We start from the raw sequence: 25242 nt of genomic DNA, 5'->3' as shown, positions 1-25242 counted from the left end.
GCACCCTTCAGCAACCCACTGGCTGTACCTGCGGTGCTGTTGGGGATTTTCAGTCCCCAGTCACGGGGTTTGTATTTCGAGGAGGAGCCAGTGTGGTTTTCCCAGCACACAGCCTGTCCCTACACCGTATCTGAGAGCTCTTGGAAGCAGACACTGAGACCCAGCACACCAACCTCCCACCCTTGGTTTTTGGGAAGCTGGTTTGCAAATGGGGGCCTGGAACAGCTGGCATATCCTGGAGAGGCAGTTCTGGAGGCATGGTGCTGGGTGAGATGGGCAGGCACGTGGCAGGGATGCTGGGTGCCTGGGAGCCACACGTGGGCTGTGCTCCGGGGCTCCCTGCAGAGACCCCAGAGAGGCACAAGGGCTCGGGTCAGCCCGCACTGCAGCCTGCCAGCCACGGCTTCTTCTTGCCAGAGGCTTGTGAGTGCAGGCACTGTTTGTTATCTTCCCACAGCCATGGCAGACATCCCCCCACAGAGAGAGCCTGGAGCTAGCCTGGAATGCCACTGGGACTCTCCTGTCTGTGGATCTTCTCCTGCTGCCCTGGTGTCACTGAAACTGTGGGAAAAGCAAAACCCCTCCAACAATATAGTAGGAGTCCTAGTAGAATATCTGTATTGTAAAAGTGCCTTGCCCCGATCCTAGTTGTTCTAACTGGGCTGCAGCTGTGATGTCCTTAATTGGGTGGCAGCTGTGGCCAGTGAGGATAACTGGGATAAAAGGGGGTGGGTTGGCAGTCAGGGAGAGCCTTGGAGGAGCCCTGATGGAGAAGCAGGAGTAACACTGCTGTGAAGAGCTGTGTGTGAGAAAACCACCCAGAGGGTATGGGACTCTAGAAACGTGATAACAACACAACAACGTTTTAATGTTAGACAGTCAAGGTGTTATTTCATTATCTGGCCAGGATGTACCGCAGAAATAATCTCATCCACACATAGCCTGGGTATGCAGAGAGAATAACTCCATGACGCATTCTTTTACAAGATTTCCCCCAAACTTTATATAGTCAAAACCCATAGAGATGCACTGTTTTAAGGTTCATTGGTGCAGAGTTGAGTAACCCCCAGTATTCAGTTTCCCACTGGATCCGAATCTCCTCACCTCTGATGTTAATTAGATCTCCATTCTTCGATTTTTCATAATTCCTTTCCAGAGGAGATGTCTGGGGTAGGTGTTGGTAGATGGATGCTGATGTTTCCTTGGTGGCCTTTTATCTTTCTGGGTATCTATGGGCTACTCCAAGTCCATCAGGCCTCATCTAGAGAAACAATGACCTGGAAAGAAAGCTTCAGTTCCCTTCCCCAGGGCAAAGGTGAACAAACCTGGCTAAAGTGATATAAAATATTTTTTAACTGGTATGTTTTCCAACACTGGGAGCTGCCCTGGGGACACGGGGAGAGGAGCATATTGGGGACAGGATGTGGCAGGACAAATCCAGGCCCAGGGCGCCACAATCTTTTTGAGGATGGAGCTGCTGGCAGATGCTGAGAATAGGCAGCCACAGGGCACCAAGGAAGGAAAGCACGATTTTGGGTCATTACACTCAGTTTTGGGGAGAAAATCCAGGTTGGTGAGGGCAGAAACTTTCTGCTGCCCGGGTGGGAGCTGCTTCAGAGCCATGTGCTGTGCTGCTGCCAGCGTGGCCTTTGTCACTGAGCTGGGACAGTGCCACGGCTCTGCCCTCACAACCTGCTGCTTCCCTGTGCTGCCAGCGCTCCCTTGGCCTGGGGCCCTGGCAGGTAGGGAGGGAGATAAACCTTGGCTGGCTGGCAGAACAGCGCCTTCCTGCAGAGCTGCTGCGCATGAGGAGCTGCTGCTGTGAGATGCACCAGGGCTGGAGTCTCTTCTCCCCTCCCTGCCTGGCTCAGCACGGATCAGAGCCCTCACTGCCAATTAGCAAATTAAATCCAACCCCTCTGTGTGGTATTCATGTATTCTTTGAACAGAGAGAGAGACACAATTCTCTCTCCCAGGATTTTTCTTGGGAAAAGCAGTGAGAAAGCTCAAAGAGAAGAGAAAACAATTCTTATCTCTACTTGCTGCTCCTGTTTGGCACATGTGGAATCTGTTATGGAGATTGTTTACGGAAAGGGATTTGTTAATTGGACTCTGGTGATGGTTGTTTTGACCGATTGACCAATTAGGTCAAAACTGTGTTGTGACTGTCTGTGAGGGGTCACAACTTTTTCTTTAGTACCTTAGCAGTATGATATAGTATTAATATAGTGTAGTATAACATAGTAAAGCTATAATAAAGCAGTTGTTCATTCTTCTGAATCATGGAGTCTTTGCACGTTATTTCCTGGCTGGGGGTTGTCCTGCATTGACACCTCTGACACTTCCCAAGTGTTCCTACAGAGCTGCTGTGCTTGTGCTCCTCCTGCCTTGGCTCCTGCACTCTGACAGAGCATCACCTCTGGCTTGCTGTGCCTGCCGGCCTCTCCTCCAGGTTCCCATGCCATGGACCCCTCAAGAGCTAGAGATGAAACTGAGATGGTGTTGGTGCCAGTGGCAGCTGTCTGGGAGCCCCGGAAGCTCCTGTCCTCTGCAGTTCATGGATGCAGTGTTAGTCCCCCACCCCTCTTCTCCTGCACACATTCTCCTTTGGGCTTGACTAATACACTTAGAGAAGGATATTTTTGACTGGGCAAAGAAATTTGCCAAAACAGGGTCAGATTGTCCCCGGCAATTGTTCTGTTCATGGGTTGGGGTGACCAGTTTTTCTGCAGATGTATTTCTGTGTGTGGGTGCTGGCAGTGCCCCAGTCTCACTCTGCTGCTCAGGGTGTGCTCTGACCCCTGGCAGCCCCCATCAGTTCACAGTGGGGCAGGGCACCCCACGGCCTCACCTCCCTGCCCCACTGTTGGACAAAGGATGTGGCAGCCAGTGCTGTGTCCCTGCTGCCCAGGACCACTCAACCTAAAATGTTGTGGGTGAGCCAACTTAACCAGCACTCAGTTATTACTTTGTTTGAGGAAAGGCAAACTGAAAGGCAGAAGGAAAGTGTTATTCCCCTCTCAGGGTGTTGTTCCTTTGCTCAGTTTGCTGGGGAAAATCAAGCCCTGGCTGCCCCTGGAGTTGCTGCTGAGTAAAAAGGCACAAGACCTTTTTATTTTAAGCATAATTTTTGTGTTTCCTGGGTTTAGTGTCTCCCTTGTGGGCAGTTCCTCTCATCCAACCCCCTCTGTGAAACAAGAGGACAGTTGGCTGATCATGGGGACCAGGTGACATCTGCTTGTACGAGCTCCACCGGGCAGGCAGCCTGGTGCCCACTGCAGGGACCAGAGCCTGTTTCCCAAAAGCATGAGCACCTCCTCTGGAACGAGCCAGCTGGGAAGGATCCAGACTGCCAGAAAGCAGAAAAACTGCAGCAGTGAGAGGGAGTTTCTGTTCCTCTTGGGTTGGAATAAATGCTCACCCAAACCCAAAATCCATATCCTGAGACCGGGTATGCTGGTCTGAGCTCTCAGGGTCTGCCCTGTCTCTGGCTTCATGTGCTGCCTTCTCCCCCAAAGAAGAGAGCCTGGCCTTCTCTCTGGAGACCAAAGTGCTGGTCCCTGCAGCCAGGGACATACCCAGCCCCAGGAGACAGAGACAGCATTTTAGAACTGCTGTGGCAGGATGAAGAAGAAAAAACCACAGATTTCAACACCAGCCCAGCCCCAGGGGCTGGGATTTGTCACGCTGCAAAGGGGACTGAGCCCTGAATGTCTCTGGCTGCAGGCAGCAAAAGTGGGGGCTGGATGCACTGTGGGACCTCAGTCTGGGGCTGCTTCACCTCTCTCCTGTGTGCCAGAGCCTGACTGGGATTTCTTCTGCCCAAGCTCATCATTGACCATGGGTGTGGCATCCAACACCTCCTTTGAAGGAAGCTCCATCATGCCTAGTCAAAGATGGCCTTATTCAGACCTGTTGTAACAAAGAGAGCACACCACAGGGAAATTCAGAGACCCCCAAAGGCTCCAGTTCAAGTTTCCAGTAGAGTGGGGGGCAGCTGGTTACCTGCAGGTTCCTCCTGGCCACTTACACTTGTGTCAAGGGTGCACCCCAGGCCTCAGGCAGGACCACCACTGCTGGCAGGAGGTGTGCTGCCCTTGGGGCTGAAATATCCAAGAGAGATGATATTTGATAGGAGAAATTACTGTGTGCCATGGGCCTGCTCATGTCAATGACACCAAAGCAGAAGATCTGGCTAATGACCCCAGGGTTTCCAAAGCCCAATCCCCTGTTTTCTAGTGCTTTTTAGGCTGCCCATCTATCATGAAATTGTTTAGGTTGGAAAAGGCAGCCAAGATCCTTGAATTCAAGCATTACTCCAGCTTGGCCAAGGCCACCATTAAACATTATCCCCAGATACTCTAAGCCTACTTGTTTCCTGAACACTTTCAGGAATAGCAATTCCATCACTACCTGAGCAGCTCTGCCAGTGCCAAACCACCCTTTCCATGGAGTAATTTTCCCTAATACCCAATCTGAACATCCCTATAGGTGGCCATTGAATCTTAGTATGTATTGTATAGGTGGCCTTTGAGCCATAGAAAATCTATGTATTGTATAAGTGGCCTTGCCCTGATCCTAGTTGTCCTTAATTGGGTGGCAGCTGTGGCCAATGAAGATAACTGGGATAAAAGGGGGTGGGTTGGCAGTCAGGGAGAGCCTTGGAGGAGCCCTGATGGAGAAGCAGGAGCATCACTGCTGTGAAGAGCTGTGTGTGAGAAAACCACCCAGAAGGTATGGGACTCTAGAAATATGATAACAGCAATAAGAGAACAACACATCCCCTGGCACAGCTTGAGGCCGTTCCCTCTCCTCCTGTCCCTGTTCCCTGGGAGCAGAGCCCGACCCCCCGGCTGTCCCCTCCTGTCAGGAGCTGTGCAGAGCCACAAGGTCCCCCCTGAGCCTCCTTTGCTCCAGGCTGAGCCCCTTCCCAGCTCCCTCAGCCCCTCCTGGTGCTCCAGCCCCTTCCCAGCTCTGTTCCCTTCCCTGGACATGCCCCAGCCCCTCAGTGTCTGGTCATGAGGGGCCCAGCACTGACCCCAGGACTGACCCCAGCACTGGAGGTGCCCCAGCAGTGCCCAGCACAGGGATGGTCACTGCCCTGGGGCTGTGGCCACACCATGGCTGGTACAGACCAGGTGCCACTGGCTACTCTTGACCACAGGCAGCTTCATGGGCTCTGCAGGCATTGCCTACTGCAGAGACAGCTTCAGTCTGGGCTCCTTGCTGTGCAGAGCTGCACTAATCACTGAGTTTTGCAGAAGACACAGCCAAGATGGCAAAGTTCAGTGGCTGCAGATGAAAAGGGCAAGAGCATTTGCAGATGACAAAAGATCATACAGGGATGTTGGTTCAGAAAAGGGGAAGAGGGAGAGGAGACTCAGTGGAAAGATGTGGGGGAGATATGAAAACAATTGGTTCCTCTTTCTACCACATTCCCTAAGTACAGCATAGAAATTAAAGGGCAGCATATGTTGAACAGATTAAAAGAAGCTGATTTTATATATTTTATTTCTTAGTTCAGAAAGTTTGTGCATTCTTCAGAAAGCCAGAGGTAAGGACAGACATGGCACGAAGCCCAGGGAACAATAAAAGTGACAATAAAGCACTGTGTTTTCCAGCACTGCTTCAAGGTTTTAAAAAAACAAGAGGTTTTACAGTGAACACAAAACCAGCTCTGTGACTCCTTTTGGGAAAGGAGGAAATACCAGCACCTTTAGGCCCTGATGGAAACTGGAGACAGCTGGTATGAGTGCAGCCACACAATGTCCTCACAGCCTGGTCCTGCACTGGACTCTCCCCTTCCAAACACTCTCCTCTCCCTGGAGTGAGAAAGCAGCTGGACACTCTTGGTGTGTGCTGGGAAAGGGAGGACAATACACAGGAACCGTGTTTAGATTGCAGCCCCATATCTAAGATCAGGACAGGGAGCCTCCACCAAGCCAAACCTCTCAACCAAATCTCAGTTTGGTCCATCTTCCCTCCAGGATACACGAGGCTCTGCCCTCACCCATCCCTCACACTCAGCTGGCTCCAGGCTGGCTGAGCCCAGAGGCGAGGCACGGCCTGCACAGTCTCAGGCCTTTTCAAGGAACAGCCGTTTCTTCCACACACAGATTTTTTCCCATCAGCTGACACAAGTCAGGATCACAAGGGGAAGCTGAGCTCAGGAACAGCTGGTTATTTCAGAATGCCTGTACATGTGTATTAGTAATATCTGCTGAGGCACTGGCTCACTGGAACAGCCACGGCTTGTTCCCTGGGCACTTGTCATCCCTGTGGTCCAGCCCTCCCTCCCCATTTCCATCTTGCAGGAAAACTTCCCAGTGCTGCAGCAGCCCTTGGATGGAGATTTCTGCATCTCACTGGGAGCTGCAGGCTCAGAGCTCCTGGCTGGGTGGGAGGCAGCAGCTCCATGTGCTGGATCTCACCAGGCAGCCCTGGGGATGGCACAGCCAGCAGGAAGGGCAGTAGGGAACGTTTGGGATTGGGATTTAGGGATTCTTGGCCCCCAGGGGCTTCCACAACAGATCCATCCGTGGTGGCTTTGGTGACGGTGAGGGACCAGCAGCAGGGAGGATGGGCTCAGGACAAGGCCCTTTGGAGAACACCAGGGTTGTTTGGGGCTAGGGCAGGGGGCTCCACAGGGGACAGTGGCCGGCTCCAGGCATCAAGAGGGACCTGTTGGATAATCCCCATTTCTGCAGCCTTGGGAAAAGGGAGACCCTGATCCCATGCATAAGGAGGAACGGAACTGGTCCCACAGCCTTGACCAGGGGAAGTGGCATTGCCTGGGGCCACAAGAGCTCACTGTTGGACATGACTGCTCCTGCCCAGGGCAGTGTGTTTCTGCAGAAAACTGCCCAGAAATTGAAAACTTCCCCATTTTCCCTCTACCATGTCCTTGCAGTGCAGCTCTCCTGCCTGGAGGGGTATGTTCATCATGTGCCTTTCATCATCTCTGGCAAGTGGCTTTTCACACGGATTCACATCCCTGGATTTCACATCAATGCCCTTCTGAAAACCTCCCAGGCTGGAAGCACACAGAGCCTGGGAAGGACAAGGACCTTGAGCAGCCATCTCCAAGGCTCTTGTAACCTCTAGTTCTCCTCTTCAGTAGGGTCAGATTAAATATTAACCCCCTAAAAACATTCCCTGCCTGAGAAAACCAGTGTGAAGGCAGGGCTGGAGCTGACTGGAGCGTACCCTTGTTGTGTGTACAAGGAAACACAGATCCAGCGCCGGCGAGCAGGCTCCGGCTGCCTGAGGGACGGACCACGGCAAAGGTCACGAGCAAATCAGGCCAAAAGCTTCTGCCTGGCGTGCATTTGTGCTGGTTACAGGATAAGAGCCTGCCCTTCCTCTTTTGGGCAGCTCTGGACCCTCTTCTTTATCAACATCTCTCAGGACAGCCCAGGAGCTGGGACTGGATCTGACCCAGATGGAGTCAGAGGAACTGACCCAGGGAACAGGCTGGAGCAGACATCTGCTCCCACCAAGCAGAGGAGCAGCACATTTCCCTCCTAAATATGAGCTAGAAGTGCTCCCCAAGAGACTGGTGTGAGCTGGAGGCATCTCCAACATTGTCAGAGGGTTGAGCACAAGGCAGGCAGCTGGTCTGGAGAGGTGCTCCCACACTTCCTTTGAAAGCCCTAAGTTGCCCCTGCCTCCACCCCAAGGCTCTGTTAAACACATTAATAAGATTTCCTCAGTGAATCAGTTATTCCTCCTGTGGTTTCCACTTCCGCAATTTCAAAAATCTGTTCATGAGTCTGTTATTGCTCATTAGGGAAGAAAGCCATCCTGAGGAGACCCACATGCTGAGGAATCCTGGGAGCTATGGCTCTGCAGCCCTTGAGCTGAACTGCTGAGTTCAGCTTCTGAGCTGGAGTCAACCCTGGGACACAGCCCATGGTGGGCTGTGAGGAAAGCCATGACTCTGGGAAATACTTTGCCCCACAAGAGCACAGCATCCTGCAGGAGCTGTGGCTGGTGCTCTGGAGTGCAAAAAAAGCTTAATGAACTTCAGAGAGAGGTTGTGCTGTTCATTGGGCAGATCCTTACAGGAGCATCCACAATTATTTCTGCGAGCTGTGGAACTGCTGAAATCCACTCTCCTCTGGCTTTGTCTGAAGGGTGGGTGACTGGGGGGCATTCTGCTCCCCAGCAGGGCTCCAGCCCCACCACAGCCCTTCTGTGTGGGAAGCAGTGCTGGAGTTCACTGCCTGGTTCTGTGGAACAGGCAGCCAAACCTGGGGAAATTCAGATCTCTGAGACATTGCTGCCTCTTTCCCCAACAACTTGGGAGGCTGGGAGGATGAGGTACTGATCACTGCCTTGCTGGGCTTGCACTTTTCCCCATGGGATTCCAGACCTGGCTCCTTCATCTCATGGCTGAGGGATTGGGAGGATGAGACCAGTCAGAAACCCTTCAGTCAATGACATGTGGAGGGCACAGCTGTAACTCTGGAGGACATTTAACCGTGGAAAGGGAGGTGACTCACCATGGGGCCATGGACAGAAGCTGTGTCAGCACTGGGATGTGCATCCCACAGTTCAGGACAGTGCCAGCAGTCCTGGGGCCTTATCTACCCTTGCCCAGCAGCAGGCTTGCAAAGCAGGAACAAACAGGCTCCACTTTTCCCCAGCTGAATTCTGTACCCAGCTCCACCCAAGAGCTGTTTGTGTGGTCTGAAATCAGTCAGCAGCAGCCTGTGTCACCAGAGTACAGACAAGGAGTGGAGCCACGACCCTCCCAGAGGCTCAGGCACAGGCTGTGCATCCCAAAGCAGTGCTTGGGAAGGGCAATAGCAGGGCAGAGCTGAAAACACCCAGTGAGGGGCTTGAAAAGGCAGAAAACCCTCTCATTTGCTGCCACAGGCAACATTGTGCCACAGCTGGTTATAAAAATCTCTCAAGGAAGCAGGTATCTCTGAGACATTTACATAAAATCCTGTACAGAAAAAAAAAAAAATGCACAACTGACAAACATCAGGCTCTTCTCATGCTGTGGCAGCACAGCAAGCCACAGCACAGCCTTCCTTTTCCAGTTCAGGCTCCTGTAGCTGCTACCAGCACTGAGACATCATCAGGACCTTCCCACCTCCATGCTTTCTGGGCAGGACACCAAGCTTCTGCTGCCTGATGCAATCAAGCACATTCCCCTCTCAGGTCTCAGTCACTGGGTTTACAGCAGCTGCAAGGTCCCAAAACAGCTGCCTGTGCTGCTCAGCTCCTTACTATCCCTGACTTACACCTCCCTGCTACTAAGCACCTTCATGATTAAGTTTACAGATTTCAAGGGAGCTGTAAAATTTTGTTTTATGGTATTTAAGGCTCAGGTCACCTTTGGAAACCATGCAAAGAAAGCTCTTTAATATTGCAAGGATAGATTTACTGGTGATGGAGGCACAGGACCAGGCTGAGAGGAACCTCTAGTGGCCACGGGCTTCCTGTGCAGCAAAGCTCCTGGCAGTGCAGAGCTGTCTCGAGAATTAATCCACTGGGAATTGCTTCTGCCAGCTCAGCAATCCCTTTTCCACACTGCACTGCCTTAAACCACAGCTCTGCTCTTGGAAATGTACAGCAGCACGAGGTGGACAGATTTGGGTATGAGGCGGATTTAGGGGAGTGGGACTATTTCTGAGGGGAAATACCCAAATCCCTTTGGCCTGACAGCAGTTTGTTTAAACCCCCAAATTTCGTGGAATTCCACTTTTTTCATTTACATCCTTGGTCACTGTATGGTCTGATTGCAACTTACAGGTGCTGGTGGCCAGAGGACACCCCTAACCTCCATTTTAGGCTGGGCTAGAGCAAACCATGCCCTCTGGCCCTGCAAAGGGAAGAAGGCTCATGTCAGAACTGGCTATCTAGAGACTTCAGAGTCAGTCTGACACCTGATCTCAGGGGAAGTCTTGTGAGATCTGAAATGATCAGGAACCATGTCACCACCTCACCACAGTGAAAGCTCAGTCAGAGAACACACATTCCAGGGTTTCTCTCGGTTTCAGGGTGCCTTTTGCTATGAGCCCTACAGGAAGGAAAAGACAAGAATAAAGGACAAAGCCAGCAGCCTCCACAGTCAAATACCTTTAATACCCAAGATTCTGCACAGTGACAAAAATACCATTGACATAGGGCATGATTCCAATATAGGGTAGAAAACCAACTCGGCAGCACATCACCACTCATCTGAAGAAAACATCACCCCAAATAGTACACACACATTCATTCTGACTCTGAATAGTCTGAAATCCATGACAGAGAGCTGCAGAACAGCCAGGTGCCCACACCTCAGCTGTACCCAACAGCCTGACTCAGTGCCACTGGCAGGAACCCAGCTCTTGCAGTGCCACAGCTGTGGGTCAGCTCCTGACTGCGGATCAGTGTCCCCACGGGCACAGGAGATGATGCTCCACAAAAAATGAGGATGGATTTCCAAGGGCAAAGGTACACCATTTCAATACACACACATGAAGAGCAGTTCATGGATCTGCACGTCACCCCTCTGTGGCTCACCACAGATCTCTATTGGCATGGTTTAACTCTTCAAAGAACAGTACTGATCCTCACTCCATTTTGACTTCAGATATGTCATCAAAGAGGAAAGGAGAATTTTTCCCTTCCCTTGGCTGATTTGTCTCTATTAATAGGAGGTTGATTAACATGCTGCATCAGAAAAAGGAGTGTGGCAAAGTGCAGGAGCGGCAGGAAAGACATCTCAGGTGCAGTGAAGTCTGTCCAGCCTGGCTGCAGCTGGATCCAGTTCCCATGGTCTGCAAACACTTTGGTTGCCATTTACAGTGAAGTCAGGTTTCTGATGTCAGGAGTTTCTAATGTTTTCTGCCTTCAAGGAATATGACAAAGCAAAAAGCAGCTTTTCAGGAAAGCACAGATGCTCTCACAGAACTGTGGCAACCCTAGCTTGCAGCTCCCAGCCCAAGCCCATCCCGTAACTCTGGCACTCTTGCTGCTGCCAGCAGGATCACAAACAGGGATTACAGCCTACTTCAACAGGTGTGCAGAGCTGCTAGTAACACCTGACTAAAGCACTTCATGGCTGGAGTACTTGAGATAACTCCACTTTCTGATAAGGGGTCCATCGTAGCCATTGTCTTCAAAACCAGCCTGTGGCCTCCATCTCAAGAGTTTTGCATGAAACAAAGGGTTTGAACTTAGATATACAGTTACTCAGCAACAACTTAACTAAACAGACAGGAAAAATGCCTCTCTGCTACTGGAAAGATAACCAAGTCAAAACGCTGCTCTTCTAAGGTGTCTCACAACCACACCAGGAATGATGGATGAGGACTTGCACGTGACAAGGAATATCCATTTTTACTGAACACAAGGATTGTGTGAAGTTGCTGCAGCACTGTAGAACTGCTCTCCCTGGACTATTGCTGCTTCTTGCTCATCCAGGCTATTCCAGTTCAAAGCACACAGATCAGTCCCACATGGTGGCTGTGGCAGGGCAGTACTTCACCAAGCCAAACCAGTCCCAGGCCTGCTCCTTGGATCCTCACACTGATATCCTATGATGAGTTTCTGAGGAACCAGGAGTTATTTCAGATTCTAAACACTCAAATCTTGGTGCTCTGTGCACCAAGAACAGAGCAGGGAAAGAACATGTTTTGGAATGTTTCTCAGATATGGCTTAAGACAAGGTTTTGACATAGCTGCACCCAGCAGGGATGGGAGCGAGGAAATCCCATCACACTGCCAGATGCAGCCAAGTTTTTGCAGATAATATTTATTCATTTGGAGTAGAACATTACACTCCCACAAATCCTACCAACACACAGCTCCAGGGAATTTCTGACATCAAGCTGGAAATTATTACTATTGTGTTTTTGAGTTGCTTTTTGTTCCCAAGGGCACCTCCTCAGACAAGCACAAAACAGGAGATGCAAACCAAACTGAAATCCCACATACACTAAGTAGAATCTGTACTTTCTGAGTGATTTTTTTTGTCTGAGGAAGCTTGTGAGATACCTGCAAGGGCAAAGAGACATGGGTGGCTTGGAAAAATAGAAGGCAGCATCAGCCAGTGTTTGCAAAAAGCCAGATATGACTGAGTTCTTCCACATCAAAACATAACAGTATAACTGAATTACCTCTTGCAGTTCAATCAAGCCTATGGTAAACCTGTGGAAAGACAACTGGGCAGAACTCACTGTGTGGGAAGGAGAAAGGGAGGCCCAATGCTGACCCTCAGGCAGGGTGAGAGAATCCAATTGCAAATACAAATGGTTCAAAAGACATCTTAAACTGTTCTGCACATAGGCTAATTTTTCAAAGAGTTACTTTGACAAAACTTCAAAATGGCATCTTAAAAAGCAAATCTTATTTTTGCCAAGTTTATTCACATACTCTGCAAGAGGCAACTCTTTCCCAAGCCATGAGGTACTGTCATGGCTGGCAAGCTGGACAAGCCAGCATGACCAAAAACTCACCTCAGACCTCTGAATATGAATGTGACCTTGTCCAACCTAGCTTTTAACATTATTAAATTTTTTCTTTTAATGAACTTCAAGCTTAAGTAGCAATAACATTAAGTAAAAATCCCACTCTACAGCAATTTTTTAGATTGAACTGTTTAGAAAATCAGCAATTTCTCTTTCCCTTCATTTTCCCTGTTGTGATAAATCTTACTAGTGAGTTACTGAAGCTCTGAGCATCCTGTTGTATACTGTGGACTACTCGACTACTCACTGATGTTTATGTATTTGTGCTTCATGTGGGAGAATTTCCACAACAGATAGTGCAATTTTTGGATAAAGACTCTAGGGAATTGTCTCCAGACACAGGGCATGCCTGCAGAGAATGCAGGAATGCTCAAGAATGAGCAAAGCCTCTTTTCATCACCCAAACCCTACCAGAATATACAGGAAGAAAACTGTTAGCTTCTCAGGAGGGATCTCATCACTGGGAAGACATCTGGAGAAACAGTGTGGCCTCTAGTTCTCCTGAGAAATCCATTCACTCCCAGATTTGCCTCCTGCCTTCCTTTCTTTCCTTGAGGGGACAGGATTAAGTTCCCACTATCACCAGGTCTAATTCCCCAAACACACAGAGATATCAGCACAGTCATTTTCAGATTTAAAGCTTCATTTCAGTTCCCAGGAAAGATGAGGAAATGGACATTTCTGGGCACTGCAGATACTCTCTGGCTTTCAGCTGCCTGACACAGGGAGTCACTCAGAAATCATCATACTGATATGGAATAGGAATGTAAACAAAATCAAGACTTGGACATATCACTGTCCAGTCTGGATGCCTTTCTCAGAGGCAGACTGCTCTAACATATGCAACTGGAACATGTCAAAGGTTTTGGTACAAGAAGATCAGCAGTCATGGTTCTGGTGTGAATGAAGAGCTTCATAACTTAATGGTACTGATTTGTCTATACAACATCTGCTCATAGGAGGGAAGCACTTTTATGAACTACTCTTCTATGTCAGATCTGAGGTCACCAGTGCTCCCTGTGAGGAGACATTTGATATTCCCGGCTCAGGCCAGCTACTGGTGCCAGTGGCTCAGAGCTCTGCAGCTCAGCTCAGCCAGGGCTGTGCCTCTGAGCAACTGTGGACTCAAACCTATCCCATGATTAGGGCCTGTATCTATCTAGCATGGCTCTGAATTCATCACATTTTCATTTTTACCAACAGTCCCTGAATACAGATCTCTAGAGGTAAAGGGACAAACACTTAACCAGATACATTACTTCACCTTGACCTGTCTTAAATAAAGTAAGAGTAAACAATTAGGCCTGCATCCAAGTGCACCACTTAGGAATGACTCACAGCACTGAGCCCAGCAGAAAGGATGTTCTAACTTAGCTCCTGTATCAGAATTTCCCTTGGACAACTGAAAAACTAGCTGATTAATGATAGTCACATCAACCATTCATGGTGTCCCTGAAGCCCCACACTTCCAGGATGGAGATCTGGAAGCTTTCAGAACACAGTGGCTGGTTATTGAAAGTGTTGCAGTGGCTGGTTCTCCCGTGGTTCAGATCTGCATCAAGGTACAGAGCCTGGCCATCACCACCTCCTGGGAAGAGACAAAGACAGGGTAAGGATATCTCCACATTTCTTGGCATGGGAAACAGCTGTACAGATATTTTAGTGCTTTTCCCATGGGGAATAACTGGAAGCCCTCAGTAATGTCTGCTTGCTGTCTTCAGATGTAACAGTACAGGATCAGATGTATAGGCTTTTAATGATAATACCAGAACTGAATGATTTCTTTCAATGGTGATAAAGAAAAGTAATGCAACTCAGCAAGAAGAAAAACTACCTGCATTTGAGATTTGTACTTCAGTGCTGGAGGATATCAGAAGCTACAACTTCAAATTTTTCTCCATTAAAGGAAAACCAAATAATTCTGTTAGTAGTCAAAAATCAAAGCTGGGAGAACAACAAGATCAGTAAGTAACAGCACTGGCTTGGTCTTCAAAATAATTATAAACCATGTACGTGTTAAAAGCATTTTGGTTATCTGTGGGTCTATGTCAAGGTTCACAGAGCTTTCAGTCAGAAAACAGAGAAGTGAAATAAAGTTAGACAGAAATATGTTAGGAGAACAAAGAGGAAGATTCCCTATTGCTTATTGGGCAACCATCAAAGAACAGTTACTAAAGCCATCTGAAGAATCAAAAGGGTGGGAATTCTGGTCCACAGCTGGAGCTGTGTCCAACACTCACTTCCATGTATCTGCTACCCAAGCCTGTATAGTGTAGTGTAGTATACAGTAAATATAAGTGACTCCCTTACCTAAAGCTGGTAGAAAGAGCTGGTGGGACACATCACACTCCACACCTCCCTGAAAGGAGGGTGGAACCTGATGGGGGTTGGGCTCTGCTCCCAAGGACCAAGTGGCAGGACAAGAGGAAAATGCCCCAACCACCAGGGAATTTTTAGGTAGGATATTGGGAAAATTTCTGCACTGAAAGGGTGGTCAGGCACTTAAACAGGCTACCCAGGGCAGTGGTGGAGTCACCATCCCTGGAAACGTTCAAAAGCCATGTAGATGTGGCACTTGGGGATATGGGTTAGTGGTGGCCTTGGCAGTGCTGGGGAAATGGCTGGACTTGATGGTCTTAGAGGGCTTTTCCAACTGTCGTGGTTTGACCGGAAATGGGACATCTGGGATATGTTGTTTTTGCTGTAGTCACCAATGGGTGTTTGGATTTTAAGATGAGCACCTGGTTTGACCAGTGGGGTATTGTATCCGCCTCTTGAGACTACAAACCCAAGGAGTTAAAAGCAGGGCTCTTGTCCTTCAGAGCCCTCTTGGGATTTCCGGCGGGAAGGAGTTGGGTGTCTCTCCCCTGGCCCATTTGCTGCTGGGCTGGGGGAGGGGAAAGCCACGTGGCCCATCTATGGTAGGGTGGAAGGGTGGGGGAGCATCGAGCGACCTGTTTATTCCCCCCCCCTTTTTTGGAGACGGAGAGAATGCAGCCTGTGCTGTTACCTTGAAACTTGATATCATGTGGGCAGCATGGCTGGGAGGAGAAGGGGTGGGGCAGCGAGCCTGGGAGAGCTTTTAACCCTTGTGGATAATGAGAACTTCACGGAACATTACCTTTCCTAGGAAAGGGATAAGAGTGGAAGATGAAGGAAGAAATAGGCCAGTAAGGGGGTCTGGCAGAGAGAAAGACAGATGTTGAAGGAATGGAGGAAGATGGAGTGGCAATTTTGCTGGACTCTTTTGTGTAGCCATGGACTGTTTCCTGGTGATAGAGAGGCTGCATTGCAGGGGGAAGCGGAGGCTCGGAGCCAGGAGAGTTTGGTGTTGAGACCCCTCGGCCCCAGGGGGTATAGAAGAAATGGGGGGGACAAAGGTCCCAGAGATGAGACTGTGCTCTGCTTGGAACGAGACGAGGCATCCTTAAAAGGCCCACCCTGAAAGCAGGCCTCTGCCTCATCCCATGCCTGGTGGTGAGAGCACCTTGGCATGGAAAGGAGATGTCACGAGATAGCAGGACTCCGGGCGGTGCTAATTGTGACAAGAAGTCCGTGGTACAAGGAAGGACTCCGTCTACTCTTCATGAGCTGAAGATTTGATTTTCTAAAGGGTGGTGCCAGACCGAGTGTGGATAATTTTGGGAAATGAATTGTACTGGGGATCTGGAGGAGGACGGGGAAGTGTTTCTGTGTAGTTTTCATTCTCCTTGTGTTTTCTTTTTTTTTTTGTGTGTGTAGTTTAGTAATTGTGTGTGTAGTTTAGTTAATAAACTTTTCTTTATGTTTAAGTTGGAGCCTGCTTTGCTCATTTCCTGGTCACATCTCACAGCAGACCTCAGGGAGGAGGTATACTCATGGGGGCTCTGGCTTTGCCAGGCCCAAACCATAACACCAACCTAAACAATTCCATGATTGTATGATTAGAGCACATGCTGCCAAGTGGGAAACCAGCCAACACTTGACATTACAGAGGAAATTATAGGCCAGTTGCTCTCCTAACAAGTGTCAAGTAAAGACTTTTGGGAAAATGACAACTATGATTTTAGATCTGTTCCTTGTAAATCCCATTTAAGTGACAACCTTACTAAGCAGATTTTTGCCAAAGTCAGCAGCACCACAGATCCAATAAAGTTCCTGGAGAATTAACATGTTTTATAGCTTACTCTGTGTTTCAAAAACCTTGATGAAAAAGTAAGGTCCTTTTTGAGAACTACTTCTCATTGTGAATTAGGCAGTATGAAGTAATGGCTATACTTAAAGCCACGAGTTACTCTCTTCTCTAAAATGCTTGTATGCAGTTTTTACCACAGAAAATTTTGGTTTAGAAATGATGTCAGGTTTTGGGCAATTTTATCTCTACCTGTGGTGATACTGAAATAGATAACATGGGTCAGGCACCATGTTTACAGGGTACATGTTTACCATCTATCTAAGGTGGACAGGAAGAGATGGGGTAGGATCTGCGCTCGAATTCTCACACGGACTCACCTACAATGATGCACTCACTGCTGCCAGCCATGAACATGGAGGCTGTTTTGGAAGGCAAGTTGAAGTGCCTGGCTGCTAAGAAGGGAGAAAGGCGATCTGAAGGATCTGAGGGAATGCTGCTGGAGGAAAGGGTGGTAGAAGCTGGCTGGGCATGGTTTTCTGTCTCTGATCCAGTCGAGGCTAGTTCTGGGTGTTTTATGATCACCCACTCGTAGCGTTCCACTTCTGGCTGCAGCTGCAGAGAGGCAGAAAAGGGCAGAGCTGACATTAGTGCATGCACACTACACAGAGTTCTGCTCAGAAAAGAACATTCCAGCACCTCAGTCTCCACCTGCACAGTCAGCAGTAAAGCTTGGCTCAATCTTTCTTTTAGGCCAGATGTTATCCTTGATTCCTTTGCTTTTTAGGTGGTTGAAGAAATGATGCAATAACTCCCGGGTTACCTTAGTACATCTCTCTTCTCTAGATCATCTTTCTCTACAGCTGCATAAAAGGAGGGTGGAGTCCGTTGGGGTAAGGCTCTGCTCCCAGTTAACAAGAGACAGACAAGAGGAAATGGCTGCAAGTTGTGCCTGGGAAGGTTTAAATATTGTGAAAATTTCTGCACTGAAATGGTTGTCAGGCACAGGCACAGGCTGCACAGGGAAGGGGTAGAGTGACTATCTGTGTCAGTTTTGCACACCCTGGTTCTTGATAGTGGGGAGGCCACAGAGGTGGCTTCTGTGAGAAGCTGCTGGAAGTTTCCACCATGCCCAGCAGAGCCAATCCCTGATGTCTCTGAAGATGGACATGCTGCTGGCCAAGGCTGGGCCAGTTAGAAACGGAGGTAATGCCTCTGTGATAACCAAGGAGGGGAAAGGAGGTGCTCCAGGTGCTGGAGCTGAGATTCCTCTGCAGGCCGTGGTGAAGCAGATTGTCACCCTGCAGCCTGTGGGGGTCCGTGGGGATGCAGATCCACCCACACACTGTGGGGATCCAGGGGGATGCAGAGATCCACCCACAGCCTGTGGGGATCCATGGGGATGCAGATCCACCCACAGCCCGTGGGGTCCATGGGGATGCAGATCCACCCACAGCCCGTGGGGTCCATGGGGATGCAGAGATCCACCCACAGCCCATGGGGATCCAGGGGGATGCAGAGATCCACCCACAGCCCGTGGGGATCCAGGGGGATGCAGAGATCCACCCACAGCCCGTGGGGATCCAGGGGGATGCAGATCCACCCACAGCCCATGGGGGTCCATGGGGATGCAGAGATCCACCCACAGCCCATGGGGATCCAGGGGGATGCAGATCCACCTGCAGCCTGTGTGGGAGGTGCCCAGGCCAGAGCAGGTGGGTACTGGTGGAGGCTGTGAGCCCCTTGCAGACCTGGTGGAGAGAGGGGGCCCTTGCTTCCAGGCTGGAGCAGCCTATCCTGGGAGGAGTGCACCCCGTGGAAGAGTGACCCACGCTGCAGCAGTTTGGGGACACTGTGTGTCTGTGGGAGGGGCTCATGTTGCAGCAGATTGCAGGGAGCTGCTGCTTGGAACCAGAGACTGGAACCACACTGCAGAATTAATGGAGAACTGACTCATGTGGGAGGGACCCCACAGCATTGCAGGGCAAGGACCCCTCTCCCTGAGCAGTGGAAGAAAACCTGGGGTGATGAACTGACCAAACCCTCCAGGCCCTGTCTTGTTGCACTGTTGGCGGGAAGGAGGGAGGGGTTGGGGGAAAAACGTGTTTTTAAGGGCTTAATTTACTTCTCATTCTTCTCATCTGATTTTGTTAGGAATAAATTCAATTTGTACCTCTAAGCTGAGCCTGTTTTGCTTTTGGAGTGTTTTTTCCCAGTCCTTAACTCATGAATCCTTTGTTAAATTTTCTCTCCTCTGCCCAGCTGTAGCAGGAGAGGGTGAGTGAGCAGATTTCATGGGTGCCTGGCATTTAGTCAGTGTCAAACCACAACACCATCCTTAGAAGTGTTCAAAAAATGTGTGGATGTGGCACTTGGGGACATAGTTTACTCATGAACATGATAGTATTTCTGGGTTGGCGATTGGACTTCATGATCCTAAAGGTCTTTTTCAATCTTGATGATTCTATGATCTTTTTAGAAAATGTTCTGTGCAAGGGGAGAAAAAGAGTCACCACAAAACTTAAAAGTAAAATTTTCCTCCACATAATCCAGCCTCTTGAAGTGGAAGGGAGGTGACAGCTAACCAGTACAGTTGTTCTGTCTGGGTACTGGGCAGCAACAACGAAATTTTACTCACCCTAAACACAAAGCACTCGCCCGTTCCAAAGAAACTCAGCTTGTTCCCTCCTCGTCGGCGCTCGCTCCAGTCAGTGGACAGGTAAGCCCCACAGACCTGGCACAGACAGCACAGTCAGGCTTCCCATTGAAAAAAAAAGTGTGTTAAACCCACTGATACTGATATTTCAGAGAGCAAATGCAGGCTTTACTTCAGTTTGAGTTTCAGAGTTTCTACACCAGTGGATTAAAGCAGCACAAGCACTTATATCTAAAGACAGATTTAAGCTGCTTTAAAGCTGCTGGTTACCTCTAAATCCTAAGAGTGTCACAGATTATTTCATACCTCCGATGCCTTAAAAGAGAAATTTTCTAAACACAATTTTCTAACACAACCTCAGGTACCAAAATAAAGATCACTCCAGGCCTGTACAGCCTGACTCCTACTCACTCACTCTGGCAATCACAGCAGCAGAGCTGTCCCAAGTTACAGTATGAGCAGCTCTGCCTGAACACTTTTTAGTCAAACAGTGGCCTTGGTGGCTTTCTTACATTTCAAAGTATAGGCTAAAGCCAGCTCAGCTAAGCAAAGCTGAACTAGCTCAGATATTTAGAGCATCCACTCAAACCACATGGGGGCCTCTAGTCTCCAATAAAGGAGAAGCACCCTTTGAGGGCTGAGCTGGTCTCTGCAGTCTTGTGTTTGCACCAGAAGTTTTTGCTACCAGCAGCACACATCACTGGCACGTGCACACAGAGGAAACAATGAAGCTAAAAAAGTGGGATGAAGGCATCTGTGCTTACCCCCCTAGAAATCAGAAAAACAATTATGATTATACAGAATTGTTCTACAGTACATTTGCTGTTTGGCCTCCACAAGCATTACAAGCAGAGCTTCTAGGACAAAATTTCTGAAGATCAGATTTCTTTTATATAGATAAATCTGTATTTAGATTTAAATGTAAATTCAGATTTAGAATTAAATCTAAATGATCCAGAAGTCCATTTGATGTGATATGCCTGATACTTATGAGAGGCAGAAAATCAGAAGGCAAATTTCCCTCATTCTAAAAGTTAACCATAGACATACGAATAAAGGATGAACAACCCTTTGCAAAACCCCTCCAAATCCATAAGCATGAAAAAAACCCCCAATTTTTTCTCCTAGTTTTTGTTTGCTTGTTTGTTTTGGCTAATATATGGTTTTTTGAGGGGTAAGGAACAAACCATCCTATAAAAAAACAGAATCCCTTACAAAGCCAGACTTTTGACAGGTTCCAAAACAAGAAGCAAAAGAATTGTTCCCTCCCCTACCCTTCAGACACCAGGGGCATTCCATGAGCCACTGGCATTTCAACACAGGCCTGAACGGACATAAACCACATGCAGAACTATGAAATGGCCTGGAGGGTGAGCATTGTGTAGATGTAAATAAGAGCAGAAATGGGCCTGTTCATGGACAGCCATCCTGCAGAGACACAGTAACTGCAGGTGAAGAGAAGGCAGAGGGGCTTAACACCTTCTTTGCCTCAGTCTTTAGTGGGGAGATGGCTTGTCCCCAGCTGTGCTCCTGGGCTGGTAGATGGGGTCAGGGAGCAGAATGGGCCCCTTGTTATCCAGGAGGAGGCAGTCAGAGAACTGCTGAGCTGCTTGGATGTTCATAAATCCCCGGGAGCAGATGGGATCCACCCCAGGGTGATGAGGAAGCTGGCAGATGAGCTTGCCAAGCTGCTCTCCATCATTTACCAACAGTCCTGGCTCACTGGTGAGGTTCCAGATGACTGGAAGCTGCCCAGTGTGATGCCCATTCACAACAAGGGTAGGAAGGAGGATTCTGGTAACTAGTACCTCAGTACCCAGTAAGGTAATGGAACAGTTTATACTAAGTGTCATCACACAGCACTTACAGGATGGCCAGGATAGCAGAGCCAGCCAGCAGGGGTTTAGGAGGAATGGGGCGTGTCTGACCAACCTGACCTCCTGTTATGACCAGGTGATCTGCCTGGTGCATGCAGGAAAGGCTGTGGATGTTGTATACCTGGACTCCAGCAAGGCCTTTGGCACTGTGTCCCACAGCACACTCCTGGAGAAGCTGCAGCCCAGGGCTGGGACAGGAGCACTCCGTGCTGGGTTCAGAACTGGCTGCATGGCAGGGCCAGAGTGGTGGTGAACGCTGCTGCATCCTGCTGGCAGCCAGGCACAGGGGTGTCCCTCAGGGCTCTGTGCTGGGGCCAGCCCTGTTCAGTATCTTTATTGATGACATGGATGAGGGGATTGAGATTATAATTGGTAAATCTGCAGGCAACACTAAGCTGGGAGCGCGCGTCCATCTGTCGGAAGGTAGGAGGGCTCTGCAGGGAGACCTGAACAGAGCCCACAGGGATGGGCAGAGTCCAGTAGGATGAAGTTTAATCAGCCCAAGTGCCCAGTCCTGATTTTGGCCACAACAATCCCCTGCAATGTTTTAGTCTGGGCACGGGGTGGCTGGACAGTGGCCAGTGGAAAGGGACCTGGGGGTCCTGGTTGGCAGCCGGCTGAACGTGAGCCAGCAGCGAGCCCTGGGGGCCAGGAAGGCCAACGGCTCCTGGTCTGGATCAGGAATGGATCATCCTGCACCAACAGCCTGTGGCAGGAATGCTGTGGCCAGCAGGAGCAGGGAGCTCATCCTTGCCCTGTACTCAGCACTGGGGAGGCCACAGCTCGAGCGCTGTGTCCAGCTCTGCGCCCTCAGTTTGGGAAGGACATTGAGACGCTTGGGCACATCCAGAGGGGGCAACGAGGCTGGAGAGGGGCTGGCAACACTGAAGGCCTCTGAGGAACCACTGAGGGAGCCGGGGGTGCTCAGCCTGGAGAAAAGGAGACTCAGGGGTGACCTTATCACTCTCTACAACTCCCTGAAAGGTGCCTGTGCTCAGCTGGGGTTGGTCTCTTTCACCAGGCAGCACTGACAGAACCAGAGCACACAGTCCCAAGCTGCACCAAGGGAAATGCAGGTTGGATATTAGGAAAAAGTTTTTTATGGAAAGAGTGAGAAAGTTCTGGAATGTTCTGCCCAGGGAGGTGGTGGAGTCACCATCCCTGGATGTGTTTAAAAAAGCCTGGATGTGGCACTGGGTGCCAGGGTTTGGTTGAGGTGTTGGGGTTGGGTTGGACTCGATGATCTTTGAGGTCTTTTCCAACCCAGTAATTCTGTGTGATTCTATATAGACAGGAATAAAGCCCACAGTAATAAAGGCTGCAGTAATAGCTTAATGTTATATAAAGAATATTTAAAAGTCATGTACAGTGGCACAGACAACAACACCATTACAGGAAGTTCGTGTGTGCCCTCCTGAGAAGGTTCTGGGAAGACTTCTTGGTTAGTTATTAATTTTTTAAACAACCATGTTGCTGTTTTCATATTATGCTGTCCAATATTGTCACACACAGGAGCAGAAAAAAGGGACATGTGCACTCCTCCTCAGGTTCTCAGAGCTTTCTTGGCTTATTTTTTTCCCAGTCAAGAATGAGATGAACTAAGGCTTTTGTTTTCACATCATGTAGTCTAACATTATTCATACCATTTAAATTCTGCTACTTTCTTCCCTCATATCCTTGAGAAAATGAAAATGTCTTCTATGAATCATAACTTTAGCACAATTCCCACTCTGTCCCTCTGGTTCTGCATTTCAGTCTGTCCAAGAGCAAAATGAGCTACTTTAGTCCATCACCCCACACTACTTGCAAGAGAAAAAGCAGTTAACCAAGACCTGGTTTGCAAGGTCTGCCCAAGAACACATAGTTCTATAACCAACAAATAGAATAATTTAAAGCATGGATTCTTAACAAAACCAAGCCAAAGCGTGCTTATTCCTTTAATTATAAACAGCTGTGTGTTGCAGCACAGTATTACAGACTGCCCAAACACCAATTTAATCACTTGTCTTTTGCCTCACTCACCTCTTTCGCTGTTGTCTTGATGAGGAGCAGAGTTGGTTCGTGTCCCTCGCTGTGGGAATAGAACCTGAAGTGCAGAGCACAACAAAGTGAGCACTCCACTGCCACCAACTGCAGCTCCTTCCCTCCTCAACGTCAGGCACTGCCTCCTTCTCCAGCTGGTGCCATGGCAAAAAACCACCTGAAGACTGAGAATATTCCTGCAAATACTTTATACAGTCCATGTAAATAATATAACTGAGTGTAAGCAAATACTATCAAGCAGTTGCTCTCTACTCAGTCCCCTGTACAGTTTATGTCTCTGAAGAATAACTAGAAGCTTACCTAGATGAACTGCAGCCTTTTACAGCATATTGAATTGAAACAGCCTAAAAGATTGTAAAAGCCTAGGACTGATGACCATGTTTGAAGGGCTTTAGGTCCTGAAGGAAATTAACTGAGATGCATTCTCTTTGCTTGCTTTTGCTCTTCCTCATAGGCATATAAGGCTGGGAGAGCAGGTCACTCCCTGCCTCAGTACCTGCGGATGTCAAAGTCATTATTAGGGGCTATAGGGTTATAGTGTTCCATACCAGGTGCAAGGACAACTCACATCTAGCTTATCTCACTTAAAAAAACCCCCAATCATTCATAGGTAATTTCCAGTTTCCAGTTCTCTTCTTCCTTGGATCAGTATGAATGTGGTTATCTATCAAAAGTGCCTGCAGAGCAGCCACTGACTTAAACCATTCAAACCTTTAAGGAACCAGACTCAGACCTGCAGAATCTGTGAACTGATCCAAGTTTGACTTTTCCAATTGATCTTGAATAGTTTAAAATATTATGGCATAGGAAATATCCCAGTCAAATGCCACAGGCAACAGGAATTTGTCACATTTATATTCCATCCTTAATGATATTCTTCAGATCAAATCCTGACTAAGAATGGGCTTTTTGTCAATCCAGCAAATACTTATCAGTTGCTCCTTTCTGCCCTACAGTAGAGAAGAGAGAAGAAGGTTTTCCTTACCTGCTCAGACTACAGCCATGTTCTAAGGTGGTGAAAAGCAGGAGGGGCTGGCAGAGTGCAAACCGCTCTGGGATCCATGACCAGATATCCCGCATCTCCTTCACACTGACAATTTCTGATTTGAAGTTCTCAGCATGAACTGCCAAGTGCACATTCTGCCTGAGAAATACAACACAAAACACCGAGAAGCAATAATTTAACAAGTTTCAGATTACTGAACTGAAACATGAGAAGACAGCTGAATGCTAACAGACTCCAGTATATAAATTATTGGTCAAAGCTCCAGTCCACGGAGTTAGGTGGTCGTGACCTGGTGAAGGTAATAAACTTACTGCAATTTAACATAATCCTCAGAGGCAGAGATCTGGCTTGACTGTATTTTCTATTCCTCTGTATGGCAGCTGTGGCCTGCACCTTTACACACAGAGGACACAACACTGAGCCACTAAATATTACCATGGCCTTATATTTGTTGTTTTTAATTCTCTCTGGCACTTGTGTTTAAGCACAGAGAACAGAATACCCAAACAAACAGACAAGATCTGAGAGGAAAGGGTAGTATTTTTTCTACCTCTGAAGTCCTGCCCATATTGTGTGACTAGAGAATTCCTAAACCCCCCAGAAACTTTAGAGGAATCAGTACTACCAGGGTAAGCAATTTTAATCCAAGGCAAATATTTGAAGCTTTTGAGAAGTTCCACTTCTTGGAAACATGTAATTACCAATGACTTCCACTTCATTATGAAACAAACATGTTCCTGGGATCATGGTTACAGATGGAGCCACTGGTAAGGAAATCCCTGTACCCCCAAGAAGGGTCTGATACAGTTAGGATTGATTCATGGCTTTTAAACACTTGAAGGTAACAATCATCACCATCTTAACCAGTCTTCATTTCTCAAATTAAACAAGCATGCAAACCCAGAGCCTGGGAATTAGATGTTATTTGCTTCCACAGTCTATGTTAAATGCTTAAAATGCAATGGAGACAGCCAAGGACACAGAATTTACACAAGTCACTGAATTACTGGGCAGCCAGGTGTTAAATAAAGCTTTATTACTTTGCTCTGCATGCAAGGGTTTGGGTGCAAGTATTTGCC

At 48.5% G+C, this 25242-nt stretch overlaps 1 protein-coding gene across 4 annotated transcripts in view; it reads right to left on the bottom strand.

Moving 5' to 3' along the window:
• Window positions 1-10079: 10079 nt before the first annotated feature.
• Window positions 10080-25242, bottom strand: part of TBC1D24 (TBC1 domain family member 24) — a 38265-nt gene continuing 23102 nt past the window's right edge. For all 4 annotated transcript variants that reach the window (XM_063171339.1, XM_063171343.1, XM_063171342.1 and 1 more), the window contains 5 exons: window positions 24143-24301; window positions 23137-23200; window positions 19220-19315; window positions 16962-17196; window positions 10080-14058 (listed from right to left, as the gene is read on the bottom strand). In XM_063171339.1, the coding sequence (XP_063027409.1) occupies window positions 13904-14058; window positions 16962-17196; window positions 19220-19315; window positions 23137-23200; window positions 24143-24301 (709 nt within the window). In that variant the 3' untranslated portion in view covers window positions 10080-13903. The remainder of the gene's footprint in view (window positions 14059-16961; window positions 17197-19219; window positions 19316-23136; window positions 23201-24142; window positions 24302-25242) is intronic.

Source organism: Melospiza melodia, chromosome 18 (assembly GCF_035770615.1).
Source record: "Melospiza melodia melodia isolate bMelMel2 chromosome 18, bMelMel2.pri, whole genome shotgun sequence".
Classification (NCBI taxonomy): Eukaryota; Metazoa; Chordata; class Aves; order Passeriformes; family Passerellidae; genus Melospiza; species Melospiza melodia.
Note: the sequence above shows the minus strand (reverse complement) of the source record. Positions and strands in the feature narration are given on the sequence as shown.